At 43.3% G+C, this 13,878-nt stretch overlaps 1 protein-coding gene across 1 annotated transcript in view; it reads left to right on the top strand.

The window, feature by feature from the left end:
* The window catches only part of PBG1 (20S proteasome beta subunit G1), a 64,037-nt gene extending 50,699 nt beyond the window's left edge, over positions 1-13,338 (top strand). Inside the window, exons 3-6 of the mRNA XM_086492773.1 lie at positions 12,235-12,364; positions 12,507-12,666; positions 12,746-12,931; positions 13,012-13,338. Of these exons, the coding sequence (XP_086348899.1) occupies positions 12,235-12,364; positions 12,507-12,666; positions 12,746-12,931; positions 13,012-13,125 (590 nt within the window). The 3' untranslated portion in view covers positions 13,126-13,338. The remainder of the gene's footprint in view (positions 1-12,234; positions 12,365-12,506; positions 12,667-12,745; positions 12,932-13,011) is intronic.
* Positions 13,339-13,878: the final 540 nt, after the last annotated feature.

Genomic DNA, 13,878 nt, shown 5'->3' with positions numbered 1-13,878 from the left:
ACCACAAATAGTGATTGTTGTGCCTTTTTAGACCTTAAGATTTTTCAGACTCCCTTGGGATTAGAAGTAGATATCTATGATAAGCGCCTTGAACCAGAATATGCCAATCTAAAAATCATCCGCATGCCTCACATTTCTTCGAACATTTCTCTTTTAGCTAAGTATGGTGTCATTTGCTCTCAACTATTTAGATTTTCTCGTCTTTGTTCTAGTAAATCTACTTTTGTTGTTCAATCTTGCCATCTTATTTCTTTACTAGTTGAAAAAGGATACTCATTCAAAAGAATCATGAAAAAAGTTCGTTCATTTTTGCATCGTAGTAAGTTTATTTTTAGTGTTTCTTCCTTTGGAATGTTTAAGATAATTAGTAGTAAATTCAATAGAAGTGGGGAGCTAAAAAGCCCACTTATTGTTTGACTTAATAACACCTTATGGTGTTGTTTTAATCTTTAGCGCTTCTAGTATTTTCACTATAGCTTGACAATTGCTAGCCTTTATCATGGCTGAGTATGCCCATCATCTCCGGAGGGTGATAGAAACTCAGCTCGTTGGTTTTGTAGAGTACGTTCAAAGCATGAATGGCCTCTATATAAACCTGCACTTACTCTTGGGCACTGACGACGTGAGTAGGGATGTCATAGCTGTTGTCCAAGCTATGCATGATAAAGGTGATAATCTTATTCTTCCTGTTTGGACAAGCAGTGAAGTTGAGATCACATATTGTCAAGTTTGGTTCTGTGCTCTTCGTAGGTTTGTAGTAGTATTCATTTTTCGATTTCATATTTAGCTTACCTGAGGACTTAAGAATGTGTTCCATTATAAGTTGTGTGAAGTTTGATTTCTAGGATTAAGTTTTTAAGATGTCTTATCCTTTTTTTTTTTTTGCTTAAAGTTGAGTACTTGTTTTAAGCCAAGTAAGTTGCGTCAACTTATTTTTACACATGCCTTTTCTAAAAACATTTTTAAGTTAATAATGTTTTGTTTTATCTAGTTTTGTTTCGTAGCAAACAAAGTGATTTAGTTTGTTTGTTTGTTTGTTTTTGTTTTTCTTTTCTTTTCGTGTGTCCTTTGCTTTTATAGTTTTATGGGTGCTTTATTCCCTCTTATAATTCGTGAGTTCAGACTATTCTGAACTTATGAAGGTATATAATATATAAGCAAACCCAAGTTAGCACAATTGGGCAGATGAGCAAGGAGCACAACAGGCTTTCCAAGCAATAGGTACTCCCTCTCTCAAGAAGAACCTCTCCAAGCCATCCTTGGTGAGACCACCCTCATCAGCCCTAGCGTTTTGGGATCGCCAGCAAAGCCTCCATCCTTGGCGTTTTTCTCCCCAACAAGCCATCGCTAGCAAGGTCTTCACCTTGACGTTTTTCCCTACCACAGGCAGCCGTAGGGGCCTACTCCAGCGTTTTGCTAACGCCAGCGACACCTGCAAGAGGGCAGCGTTTTCAGCCATAAATGTAGCCCAACACCTGCTACAGATCAGCGTTTTCAGACTTCGACATCAGCCCCAAAAACGCACCCCGATCGTGCAAAGACCTCAGCGTTTTTATCACCCATATGAGCCTCGGCAAATCAGGGATTTTCAGCCATAAAAACAGCAGCAAACCAATCATTTTCAACCTCCCAAAGTGGTTTAGATTCTCAGCCCTTACCCCTTTGCAAATAGAAGAGCATTGAATTCAGCCCTAAAGTCCTCATCGTCGTCATCGGCATAGTCCCCGTTTGCATCAGTCCATGCATCATCATTGTACACCTTTGTGCAATCAAACGTATACCACTCTCCCCGACGAGAGTGGGGCCTTCGGAGGAGGGTTTTACAACCTCTCGGGTGTCGTATCTCTCTTCTCTCTTTCTCTCAGTCTCATACACTTGCACGCACAATATCCACTCACTTTGTTTGTGATCATAGCACTAAAGACGGAAGGCTCTCTCCTTCCCTAAGAACTAAAAGGAACCTTGAGCAAATATAGATCACTAATCTTGAGAAAATACAACATTCATTCCGCTGCACCTTATACTTCGGCCCGACCTTTGGGCCGATCTGAAGGCCGCTTTTGAGAGGGAGCTTCTCTTTCAGTAGAGAGAGCCTTTTGCTTTGCATGAAAGATACTAAACTCTTGCTTGCGAGGAGTTCCTTTCAAATGCAATGAACTAGGACAGATTGCATCATAATCCGAAGGGTGTTTCGACGGTACAACTTCATGCTTTTCTGAAGTGTTGGCTGGAGTCTAGCTTCAAACTTACGCATCTCCTTTTCATTGGAGGCTTTCATAAATGGAGTGACATTGAGAAGGATCTCCTAGACAGAACTTGTTGACGTAGTCAAAAACTGCTTCATGCTCTTTTTGGGAGAGCCAATCCCATTCTTTCTTTACAAGTCAAGAGGAAGGAAAATAGAAATGCTTCTTCAATTCTTTCCAATCTTTGGGTTTGCGCTGTCGGGGGATATGTGTTCGCTACGTGAGCCGGGCATGCGCCGGGCCTCTGGCTGTGGGAGGTGTGAAAGAGCGAGAACAAGAACAGCTGATAGCTTTGCCAATCACCGCAATCATCAATTAATTGATTATTAACTTGAGTACAACTTAGTCCTTAGCCAAGGCGGGTTGTTAACAGCACCGTCACTTGGATCATCTCCTAATTAGGAGCTTAAGCTCCCGTTTACAAGATTAAGCGGGCCGTTAACGACACCGGGCTTAACAAAATGCTTAATCAATCTTCGGAGTGATGTCGATGATGAAAATTCTCTTCTGCTACTTCAACTGCTTCAATTGCTCCGTGGATTCTGCAAGCTTCAATTCAGTTCACTATCTCGATCATCAATCTTCAATTATTACAAATTGTACTGCAATTGCCCGCTCTTTATGCTTTGGACTGGCTTAACTGCCATTCTCTTCAATTGCTATATGATGCTTTAACCCTTGCTTTGCCTGCCTCGTGATGTCCTCTTGCTTCTTACCTTGCTTTGTTTACTGTGCATGTCGTCTCCTGCTTTCTTCCCCTTCTTGCTTGCTTGCCTCGACAAGTTTACTCCCTTGCTTGCTTCGACCAAGCTCGCTTCTTCTCCTTGCTTGCTTGTCTCGACAAGCTTCTCTTTGATTGCTTGCCTCGACAAGTTTACTCCCTTGCTTGCTTCGACCAAACTCGCTTCTTCTCCTTGCTTGCTTGTCTCGACAAGCTTCTTTTTGATTGCTTGCCTCGACAAGCTTACCCTTATCAAGCTCTGCTTGCTTGCTTGCTTGCTTTACCCTCTCAAGCTTCGCCTTGGTTCGCGACCAAGCTTTCTTGTGAATCCCCTTCTCGCCTTGGCTTGCTCAAGCCTCGACAAGCTTCTTGCTCACCGAGAAAGAGAGAGAGAGAGAGAGAGAGAGAGAGAGAGAGAGAGAGAGAGAGAGAGAGAGAGAGGGCGCTTTGCCCTTGCTCCCTTCTTCTTTTCCTCCTTGCCCTCGTTATCTCCCCTTCGTTATGCTTCGAATGCCCTATTTCCTTGTCTTCAACTCGTTTCTTATGCCCCTCTTTAAATTTATGCAACGACGGCGTCATCGTTGTGGGAACCGCGCTGATGATGTGGCAATTGGCTTGGGTGACCTGCTCGAAATTTGTTGCAGATGGCCCCAAACTGGAGCGCCTTGCCGTTGCCTTCGTTTTTCACTTCACAGACGTCCTCGTCCTCGGCCTCCGTTAGCGGGCGCAAGCCTTTTTCCTTCCCTTGCGTTCTTTGCTCGCTGCAACGCCATGGCCTTCTTTTTCTTTTCTTTTGCTTCACACCACTTAAGCCCTTCTTTTTTCCCATTGGGCGGGCGGCCTATTTGACTTACCATGCCCTCTAGGTGGGCGGCTGAATCCATTGGGCGGCCGTTAGGTTATGAAGGGCACCACATCGGCTGAGGCAATGCCAAGCAAATCATTTTGCTCTTGCAAGTCACAGTCATGTTGACATTTCCCCGCGACACAACCTTCAAGATGCTAGTATAGGTGATTTCATTTTGAGAGAGACCCGACTTTGTATTTGCTTAAGCCATAGCCGTGTTGGGCATTTCCTGCTATCAGTAACTCTTCAGTATATGAGATTTTTGTCAAGCGCAACATTTCAACCAAGAATTAATGCATGACGTTCCAAAACTTGGCCGAAGTAAAAAATTCCCGGATGGCACTCCTATCGAGCGGGTCAAACTGGTACGTAGCCGGCCCCCGACGAATCTTTAAAGGCTAATATCTTGGCAACCGGAACTCCGATCACTGATCTGAAAAGACCGACGCGCTCCACAAAGTGAGCACTTCAAGCCCGTGCATTCATTTCATTTATGTCACCTCAGCTGTAGTTGCCCAATCCGGTGCGGATCTGCAATCGACTTAAACTTCAAACTGCCATAACTTCTTCACCGTAGCTCCAATCGACGAGCCGTAAAGACAGGCCGGTAGAGCACTTCAAGCACTGCAGTTCTGGATGATAATATCCCATCTGTGCTCACTTCAAGCATACTCATTTTTGGCATCATTGAGGCATCTGTTGGCCCTTTTAAGCCGCATCTAGCATACATTAATAATTAAACGTGGCCTGTTAACAAGCCTTGGTCACTGACCATTAATCAGGTAAGCTATAAATAATCTCAATATATATTTTTCTGGCATCTTTCTTAGCATGGGAGCGGAGCTGCATGACATCCACCCCCTCTGAACCTGCACAGCCTCCGGTCTATGCCAACAGCACTTCAATCTGCATCTGCTACAGGTACCTTAAGCTCCTTACCATCATCAGACTCGTGCAACTGTATGAAAAATGAAATGAGGCTTATACCCTATCATCAATGTTCTAGCTTAATCATTAGGTAGCTGCCCATCAAAAATCTCTGAACTGTATCTGTCGTATCTTCAAAGCATTCCGTTATGGATATCCTGTTTAGTGAATCCCGCCAGACTCAAGTGCTCCAGTTAATGATGCACACGGCTTGACCATTAAGCTCTCTTTAAGGAACCCTGTCAAGCTCAAGTATGCCTTACTCTGTCTGCACACGGAATGGCCGTCAAGTCCTTTACTTCAAGTTCTGTTAGCAGAACCAACTCAAAAGATGTGAAGATACTTCATTAATTGTCCAAAGAAGTTAGCTGGAAGCCAGCCATGTTATCTTATTGAATGTATAACCAAACACTCTTCTAACTTAGCATAGATCTAGAAAACAAAACCTTAAATCATGCAGCCTGCTACATCAGGCATCGTATTCTCCGTATCTGCAACTTGCACTTTAGTAACCCCCAGGATCAAATGGTATGATAAGGAATTGCCCACACATTGGGACATCATAATATCCACATGAGCATACATTTCCTGTATCAATCAACATCAAGCATTTCTGGTTCCAATATGCTACCCTTGGTGCAAATAGCACGCAATTACTATGCATACTGATCAGTATCCATCCGTATTGAATCTGCTTATGAATATCCTTAGAATCTCCTGGATCAAACACCATCGAGATTACATAGCATTGATGGGCTCCGCAATATACTAGAGCTTACGTGAAGCATAGTGCAACACCCACATCCCGTAAACTGTTGGCAACTTAAGCTCGTTACCAGAAAGCATTAAAGATATCTGACTCCCTTTCACTGGCAGCCAAGACATCATTGACATAAGCATCAATAGGCATAGCAGCCAAATCCAGCCACTTATGGCACATTGTCCAAGCGAATGAAAAACCCTGTGCATTTTATCGAGTTTCATAGACATCACGAAAAACCTTAGGAGTTTCTCGACCTGTATCATGAGACAAATTTTCACCTGTTGGGATTTCAGCTTGATCATGAAAAACAACTTTATCTTGTAGATCTTCATCCGTAGCATCCTCGGGAAAATTACCCTTAGAAGTCTCAACATTAATAAAAACTGTAGGAGTTATCTCCTCATACAGTCCATCTATAAGCATAGATGTAAAACCCCTGTCGTCGATAACCTGTTCACAATCAGCATGATCTAGGCAGTCTTCATAGTCATCCATGTCATCCTCTGATTCCTCATCTGCATCCATGTTACTTAGCAATACATTATAGACCTGTAAAGGCTCATCTGGCACCCCCTTTGAAGAGGTATATGCATAAGAAAGATCTTCTATACTGCCATAAACATCTCCTTCAGATCTAGACAAAAATTCACCAATTATAGCATCCTCTTCTGTGATAGCAACATCTGCAAGCATATTGTTAGTAGCAATCATAGGTTCATTGACATCCTCAGGCTCATCCTGTGCTGGGTCCACAATTTTAGTCACTTCATCAACTACTGTGTATATAATAGCTTTATTTATGCACTCATCTGCAACAAACATGTTGTCTTGCTCGCCTATAGTGCTAATAGTTTTAGAAATGTCTTGTAGAGGCTCATCTGCTTGATAAACTCCTTCAGAAGAAACCATGTCAAGGTCAGCAGCTTGTGAACCACTTGCTGTACAGTCTATGTCTTCGCTTGAACCATTATTAGAGGTAGCGTCCATGCAAGCAATCTTTGAAAAAAAATCATATAAATCTGTTCCAGCTTTAAATTCATTGTTTACCTTTTCTTCTTTGCTCAAATTAAGCTCCTCTGATACTCAATCTGCTACTTCCAGCTTAGCATTCTCTTTGGCTTTACTTCTTGCAGAAATATGCTCCAAGAATTCATCATAGTTGAGGATCGGCATCTGATCCCCTTCACCTTTACTGAAGACAACTTTATTTCGTTCAGTAATCTCCTTTATTTCCCGATCTAGAATCCTTGAGCTTTCGTAAATAAATTCCTCTGCAAAATACTCCCACCGTGTGGGATATTCTTCTGCCAGTTCTTGAACTTGATTTTTAAAATCCGAGTTTACAACCTCCTCAAAAGCTGCAATCATCCGATCTTCTGGAACATTTCGGCTCTTCATCTCACCTTCGTAACATGCAATAAAACCTTCTGGATCATATCCCTGAAAATTATAATACTGCTCCCGAACAACATCAAGTGCTAGCTCTACAGCATCATCAATCTGCTTTTTTACGGCTTTCGCTTCCTGCAGACACCCTTGAACCAATTCCATCATTTTGGGCAAATTTGCAACTGCTAGATTTTTATCAAATCCATTGGCACTGAAGTCTTCAATAAACTGCTTTAACTGTTTTGGCATCTCCATCTTTACCTCCCACCCCGGCTCGTTTCGCGTCGGGTTCACCAAAGATGTCGCGGGATATGGGTTCGCGAGGTGAGCCGGGTCAGCACTGGGCTACTTGCTGTGGGAAATAAGAGAGACAAGACGCACGACACAAGGCAAAAGATTCTGTCAACACTTTAATACTTAAACTTCACAATCGAAATGGTTTAAACTGCTAATGATTAGCCGAAGTGGATTTCGATTACAAATGGTTGGCGTTAACGGCACTGATGGAGTTAGGAGAGTTTAATGCTCTCAAATTAGATCAAGACTGTAAAATTTCCACTTATGCTCAACATTAGAGTCTTTATAAGCTGATTAGTACGTAAGTATCCGGCAAAATCCCCTGTTTGATACCCTTGTTACTTTCTTGCTCGTCCCGTAAACCCTTCGAGTGCTTTCAATTATCCTCCTTGAGGTCGACATAGAGAGAGAGAGAGAGAGAGAGAGAGAGAGAGAGAGAGAGAGAGAGAGAGAGAGAGAGAGAGATCTCCCTTGCTTATCCTCCTCGTTTCTCCTCGCCTTGCTTAGATTAGGAATTAAGAGAGAGGGCTCGCTCTTCTTGGCCCTTACCTCCTTGCCTGAGCCGGAGATAGAGAGAGAGCTCTTTCCTTCCTCTTTGCTTCCTTGCCTATTTTCTTCCCTTTGGATACCGGCCTTCTTCTTCTCCCCTTGCTTGCTTGCCGAGAACCTCGATGCCTTGCTTCCTCCCTTCCTTCTGTTGAACTAAGTCCGGAGTTCGAGGAGAGAGTGCGAGAGAGAAAAAACCTTCACTTCCTTTGATAGCCGAGGACAAGCAGAGGACAAGAGAAGGAGGAGAGCTTTGCCTCCCTTTCGAGCTCCCCCCGCTCCTTTGCTCTCCTTCTAGCTTCCCTCACTTCTTTGCTCTCCTTCGAACTTCCCTCACCTCTCCTTGCCTTCGAGTTTCTCTCGCATGCAATAGTTCTCATGCAAAAGACCGAGGCTATTAATAGCTTACCTCCTCCCTTAGCAACGACGGCGCCGTCGTTGCTAGGGAGCATAAAATACCGCCCCTGCTGACGTGGCACCCGAGATTTCGCCATCCTCCAAAAGTGCCGCGAGTGGCACCGAAAGGGAGCGCGCCGGTATATGTCACCAGCCAGTGGCAATTCCATTTTTGTTTATTTTCTCTTTCTTTGGGGAATTTCGTTTGTTTTATCTTTTGGAAACACCCCTTTGGAAATCTAACTGCCCTGCATTGCATAGCCAGTGTGGAACTGTTCAGAGAGAGTCCAGGCATGAGTGCTAAAGAGCACTAAGGTTGGACAAGGACTATGGTTAGCCAAAGTGGGATCATTGGCCAGCCAAAGCGGAATCCTTTGCTACATAAGCTACATTTCAGTTCTGGGTGTGGCTGCAGTGTACAAAGAGGGTCAGATGACCTAGAAGAATGTAATGGCAGAAACTCCTAAATTTTAGGGATTGCTATTTTTGGACGGCAAAATGTCTTCGCGTCATTACGTGCAGTTTGACATGGGGATTATTTTGTTACTCTGTGGCCAAGTCAACAGAGGCTGCAGGTGAGATATTTTTAGACCCGAGGGTCTAAAGCAGGAAAATGCACAAATGAGTGACACTTGGGACTCTGAGGCCAGTTTACTACTTAAAGAGAAGGCAAAAACGTGATTTTCAGTTTTTGAGTGCTGTCAAAGGTGGGAGAGCTTCAATGGAGTGCTGGCTTACCCTCTATGTACAGTGAGGTGCAGGATGTCATGACCTGCACACCTCTCACTGCCCTCTCTCTCCCCTATTCTTTATGGTTATGCCCCTCTAGTGGGCTCATCAGATTGACCAATGTACAGTTGTGTGGATTCATGCGCGATTGCTGAGGCAAGAGCCTCTTGCACAGGTACTGGATTAGCTAGCGGCTAATCCCCCGCAGGTATAGGTGAATTCGGAGAGGTTTCACGTGCGAAATCCTGTCCGATTCAAAGGGCAAGTAGCCCTACAGGTGCGGGAGCTCGAGGACTTGCTACGGATGCGACCGGCACGCGAAACGGAGCCCGAAACAGTGAATTACAGCCTGCTGTGTATTTTTGCAGGTTTAGGGTTTCGGCCCTAAACGGACCCTAATACCTCCAGGAGGTTCGGGGACGCGAGGGGACCGCTGTACAGGTGATCTGGCGCATTTTCAGGGCAGAAAACAGAGAATTGACCGTGCTGCAGATTCTCGCCAGGTTTTGCGAAGTGTCCGTATGCGTCGGGAAAGTCATCTAATGCGTGGGGATACTGACTGTGAAGGGTCCTAGTACAATTATGTTGCCGAAATCGGGCCAGAACAGAAGAAATTCAGCCCAGATTGTGTGGGGCAGCTTGTAGGGAACCACAACTTTTATTCCCTCTTTTAAAGAATAAAGAAATACCGAAAGGGGCGCCTATTTAGGGGCCAATTGTGATGCATTCTAGCATCTGTATCCCATTCCCCTCTCTTGTGTCATTATAGCACAGGTAGAATAGACGACTAATAATGGGTGAAAGCTAAATCAAGGTTTGAAGTAAAGTCTATGAAGTTAACAGGCCGGTTTCAATATACCAGGCATTTTTCGTTTCACTTGTGAGCTCGTCCGAGCATCACCCTTGCCAGCGCAAGCTTCTCCTTCCCCTTTTCTCTGCGTCGTTCGCTGTCTGCTTGCCCGCCATGCTTTGCTTTTTATTTTTTTCCTTACACACTAAAGCCCTTAGTTTATTAAGTGGGCGGCCAAGGTTGTGGCCCTTGGGCGGCCATTTGAATTGTGAGTATAGGCGGCCATAGCCATTGTGAGGGCATCACATTTAGCATACATGTCGGCCAAAGCACTGCCAAGCACGACATCTCTTTCGAGCAGTCCTTGTCAACAGTCTCATCAGGGATTCTCTCCCCTCGGGGTCAATCCCGCAATCAATGCTTTCCATGAGGTACGAAGCCGACCCCCGGTGAATCTTTAACGGCTAATATCTTGGCGATCGGGACTCCGATCACTGATCTGAAAAGACCGACGCGCTCCACAAAGTGAGCACTTCAGACCCATGCATTCATTTTATTTTTGTCACCTCAGTTGCAGTTGCCCAATCTGGTACGGAACTGCATTAACTCAAACTTCAAACTGCCATAACTTCTTCACCGTAGCTCCAATCGACGAGCCGTAAAGACAGGCTGGTAGAGCACTTCAAGCAATGCAGTTTTACATCATAATCTTCCATCTGTGCTCACATCAAGCATAATCATTTTTGGCATCATTAAGGCATCTGTTGGCCCTTTTAAACTACATCTGGCATACATTAATAATTAAACTTGGCCTGTTAACAAGCCCTCATCACTGACCATTACTCAAGTAGGCTTCAAAGAAGCCTAGCTTGCATTTCTCTGCTCTTTTTCTCTTCATGGAAGCGGAGCTGCTCGACAGCGCCCTTCCAGATCTGTCATAAGCCACCAATTGCTAGCTGTATCCTTAAGATACATGCTAACATGGCACAATTTCAATCGTTCTTAGAAGTTGCCTTCTACAAAAGCTACTTCGAACGGACGAATGGAAGCAAATGCTTTATTGACAATACTCTTTCCGTTGTAGTATTCGAATTTGACATCCTTATCTCCAGCTTTTGACATCCTTATCTCCAGCTTTGAAAGTCTTCGAAACTGCTTCTTGGAAATGACACTGGAGTTTTCATAAACAAGAATTCGGTGACGATTCTTCCTTCGTTCTTGGTTATTTTCCGCAACGTCACCAGAATCGCTCTCGAGTAAGAAATGAAGCACAACAAAGGTAAGCCTAGGAGAACAAGTCCAGTACCTCGCTGAACCAATAGAATTAGCAGAATGGTAAGCACAATGGTAGAAACCACAATAGCTCTTCTTCTCAATCTTTCACTACACCTAGAGCACAAAACACTTCACCTAATAGTGATAATAAAGGAAAGGTTAAAACGCAAGAAACGCCTAAGTTGACACTTGACGAAAAATCTGCTCAAGGAATAGTGAGAGGTTGTTTAAGTCTTGAAGAACGAACTGAGTATGGAAAAGAAGGTAGATGTTTTAAGTGTCACACTAAAAGTTACATGAAAAGAGATTGTTTTAAGAAAGAACAATCTCTTGAAGAACAAACTGAGTATGGAAAAGAAGGCAGATGTTTTAAGTGTCACACTAAAAGTTACATGAAAAGAGATTGTTCTAAGAAAGAATCCACATCTTGTGTTATTGTCATAAACGAGCAAACTAATGTGCACCATGATCACTAGATGAGTCTCTCAACAGAACCTTTACTCACAGTATCATTCTCTCTTCTCTCTCTAGTGTATTGCACATCTCTCACATGAAGTAAAAGGAACCTTTGGTACGCATTGAGCACTCATCCTGAGCATTCACCCTAAATCACTTCCGTTGCACATTACATAAACTCACTTGGGCGGCCGGCCTCTCTCTCTTTCTCTCTCCCCCTCTTTATCTTTATCATGCGCAAAGGAGTTTCTCTTTTTTGGACTTTAGCCTTCATTTCGCAGTTTTCGACACGTGTAAAGCGCACTCCCTCTGTCGTTATAGAATACATATAGATTCCATCCTTTTCCACAAATCGTTATGTGGAATCATGTCAAAGACTGTCTTGAAGTGCATAGAACAACAATACAATCGCTTGGCTTTCCCCCACGAGAGCACGAAGAGTGACAAGACGATAAATGGAGCTATGATGTTGATGGAAACCCACTTGTCCTTTCGCATACTTGCCATTCTTTTGAGCTCGCTCTTTTAATTTTATCTCCATTATGCACTCAAATAACTTTGCCATAAGAGACCCAATCATTATAGTCCGGTAGTTATTTACATTCTTTCCTTTATGCAAAGGCTTGACCCAATTAGTGCTCCAATCACAAGGTGTACCATTACAAAGTGCAAGGTTGAACATATCGCACATCCAATGATGTGATGCCTCTCTTGTCCATTTAATCATTTTTGGCTTGATACCTTGAAGATCTCTTGCTTTGCGAGTGACTAACTCTTCAAGCCTGGTTTTTTTTTTAGGGGGAGAGAGAGAGAGAGAGAGAGATCAAAACATCAGCGTCATAACATGTGCAGGTTCTTATGGCTCCACCTTACGCTACAAGAGTGTTGAGAGATTGAAGTCTGTTGGGAAGTTCTCTGTCATAGGAGGAAGTGGAGAAATCAGTGATTTCCAGCAAATCATGCGCTACCTTGACGAGCTAACGTAAGGTTTTTGACCTTCTGTGTCATGCAGCCAGATGATTGTGTGAAATAATCACACAATTGGGGTAGCAAGCGCACAGTTTTTGGTTTGCTTGGCAAAGTGGCAATTTGATAAAAAGTTGTATATTGTACATGTTTCGCAGGCTGAATGATAGAATGTGGGATGATGGAAACAGTATCGGTCCCAAGGAAGTTCACAACTATCTATGCCGTGTCATGTACAATCGTCGCAATAAGTTTGATCCGCTTTGGAACACACTTATTCTTGGGGGTGTTAAGAAAGGTGTTAAGTATCTGGGCATGGTAAGATTTGTAGTTGTGACTGTTACCGAGTGCTTTTCATGCTTGGAGCTTTATAGGTTTCTGTTTATTTGGTGGTTAGGTCTCTATGATAGGTGTTCATTTTCGAGAAAACCACGTGGCATCTGGTTTTGGTAATCATTTGGCTCGACCAATATTCAGAGATGAATGGAAAGAGGAGTTAACATTGGAAGAAGGCATTCTTTTGCTTGAGAAATGTTTCCGGGTGCTGTTGTATCGTGACCGTTCAGCAGTCAATAAGATACAGGTTGGCTACTTTTTTTGTAGGTTGGATCGTTGATTTGTACGTGTGTGGTGGATGTTTCTAACCAAACAATGTTTTGACAGATTGCTAATGTTACTGAAGAAGGCACAACTATTTCAAAACCGTATGCTTTGCAAACACACTGGGAATACAAAGCTTTCCATAACCCAACACAAGGTGTAGAGGGATCATGGTAGTGTTCATTGTGCTTTTTTGGAGGTCCTTGAAGGCTACAAGGAACAACTTGGTCAGTGCCTGCAAAAGTCCTGTTTTTGAGGGGCTGTCAAGCTTTCTGTAGAACATACATACATTTTGTGAGCACTGGCTGCTCAGTATGCATACGGTGCACTTTTCAAGGTACTTACTGTAGAGAAGTCTTCTATAAAAATTGACGTGTGTCCTTTGAGCTTTGAAGGGTCTCTGGCAATCACAGATGCAAGTAAAGATGTTCTTTTACATTGCATGGTGCTGATTTGGACAAAGTTCAGTTTTACAAGCGTGATTTTAATTGGTACTTGTACCTTCAGCTTTTTTCAGTCTTTAAGGGCTTTTAGCAATGGTCGTTTTCTCTTTGGCTGAAAATGTTGAGCAAGGGTTTTTGGTCATCTGTAGCTCATGAGGTTTTCTGAAAGCTTGACTTGCGTACGTTTGCTTTAGTTAGGTGTGGTGGGAAAATTGCATGCGGGTCATTGAACGATTGTGGACATCATGATGTTAAGACTCTTGAGAGTAGAGCCAGATGGTATCTTATTGAGTGAAGAGAGTTTTTGTTTGAGTAGGAATTGTCTAGTTTCCTTGTCTAAGTTGAGCAAGCAAAAAAAGGGGGGAGAATGTAAAATTGGTGAGAGTTTGATACATGCTTCAAAATATGTTGCTAGTTCTTATATTTGCAACAGAGATGCATCTCTGTGTTGCCACACCACCACCTGTCATTTTTGGAGAGGCTCTGT

This window comes from Adiantum capillus-veneris, chromosome 20, assembly GCF_014529385.1.
Source record: "Adiantum capillus-veneris isolate H3 chromosome 20, ASM1452938v2, whole genome shotgun sequence".
Classification (NCBI taxonomy): domain Eukaryota; kingdom Viridiplantae; phylum Streptophyta; class Polypodiopsida; order Polypodiales; family Pteridaceae; genus Adiantum; species Adiantum capillus-veneris.
The sequence above is the reverse complement of the archived record's forward strand: the minus strand, read 5'-3'. Positions and strand labels throughout refer to the sequence as shown.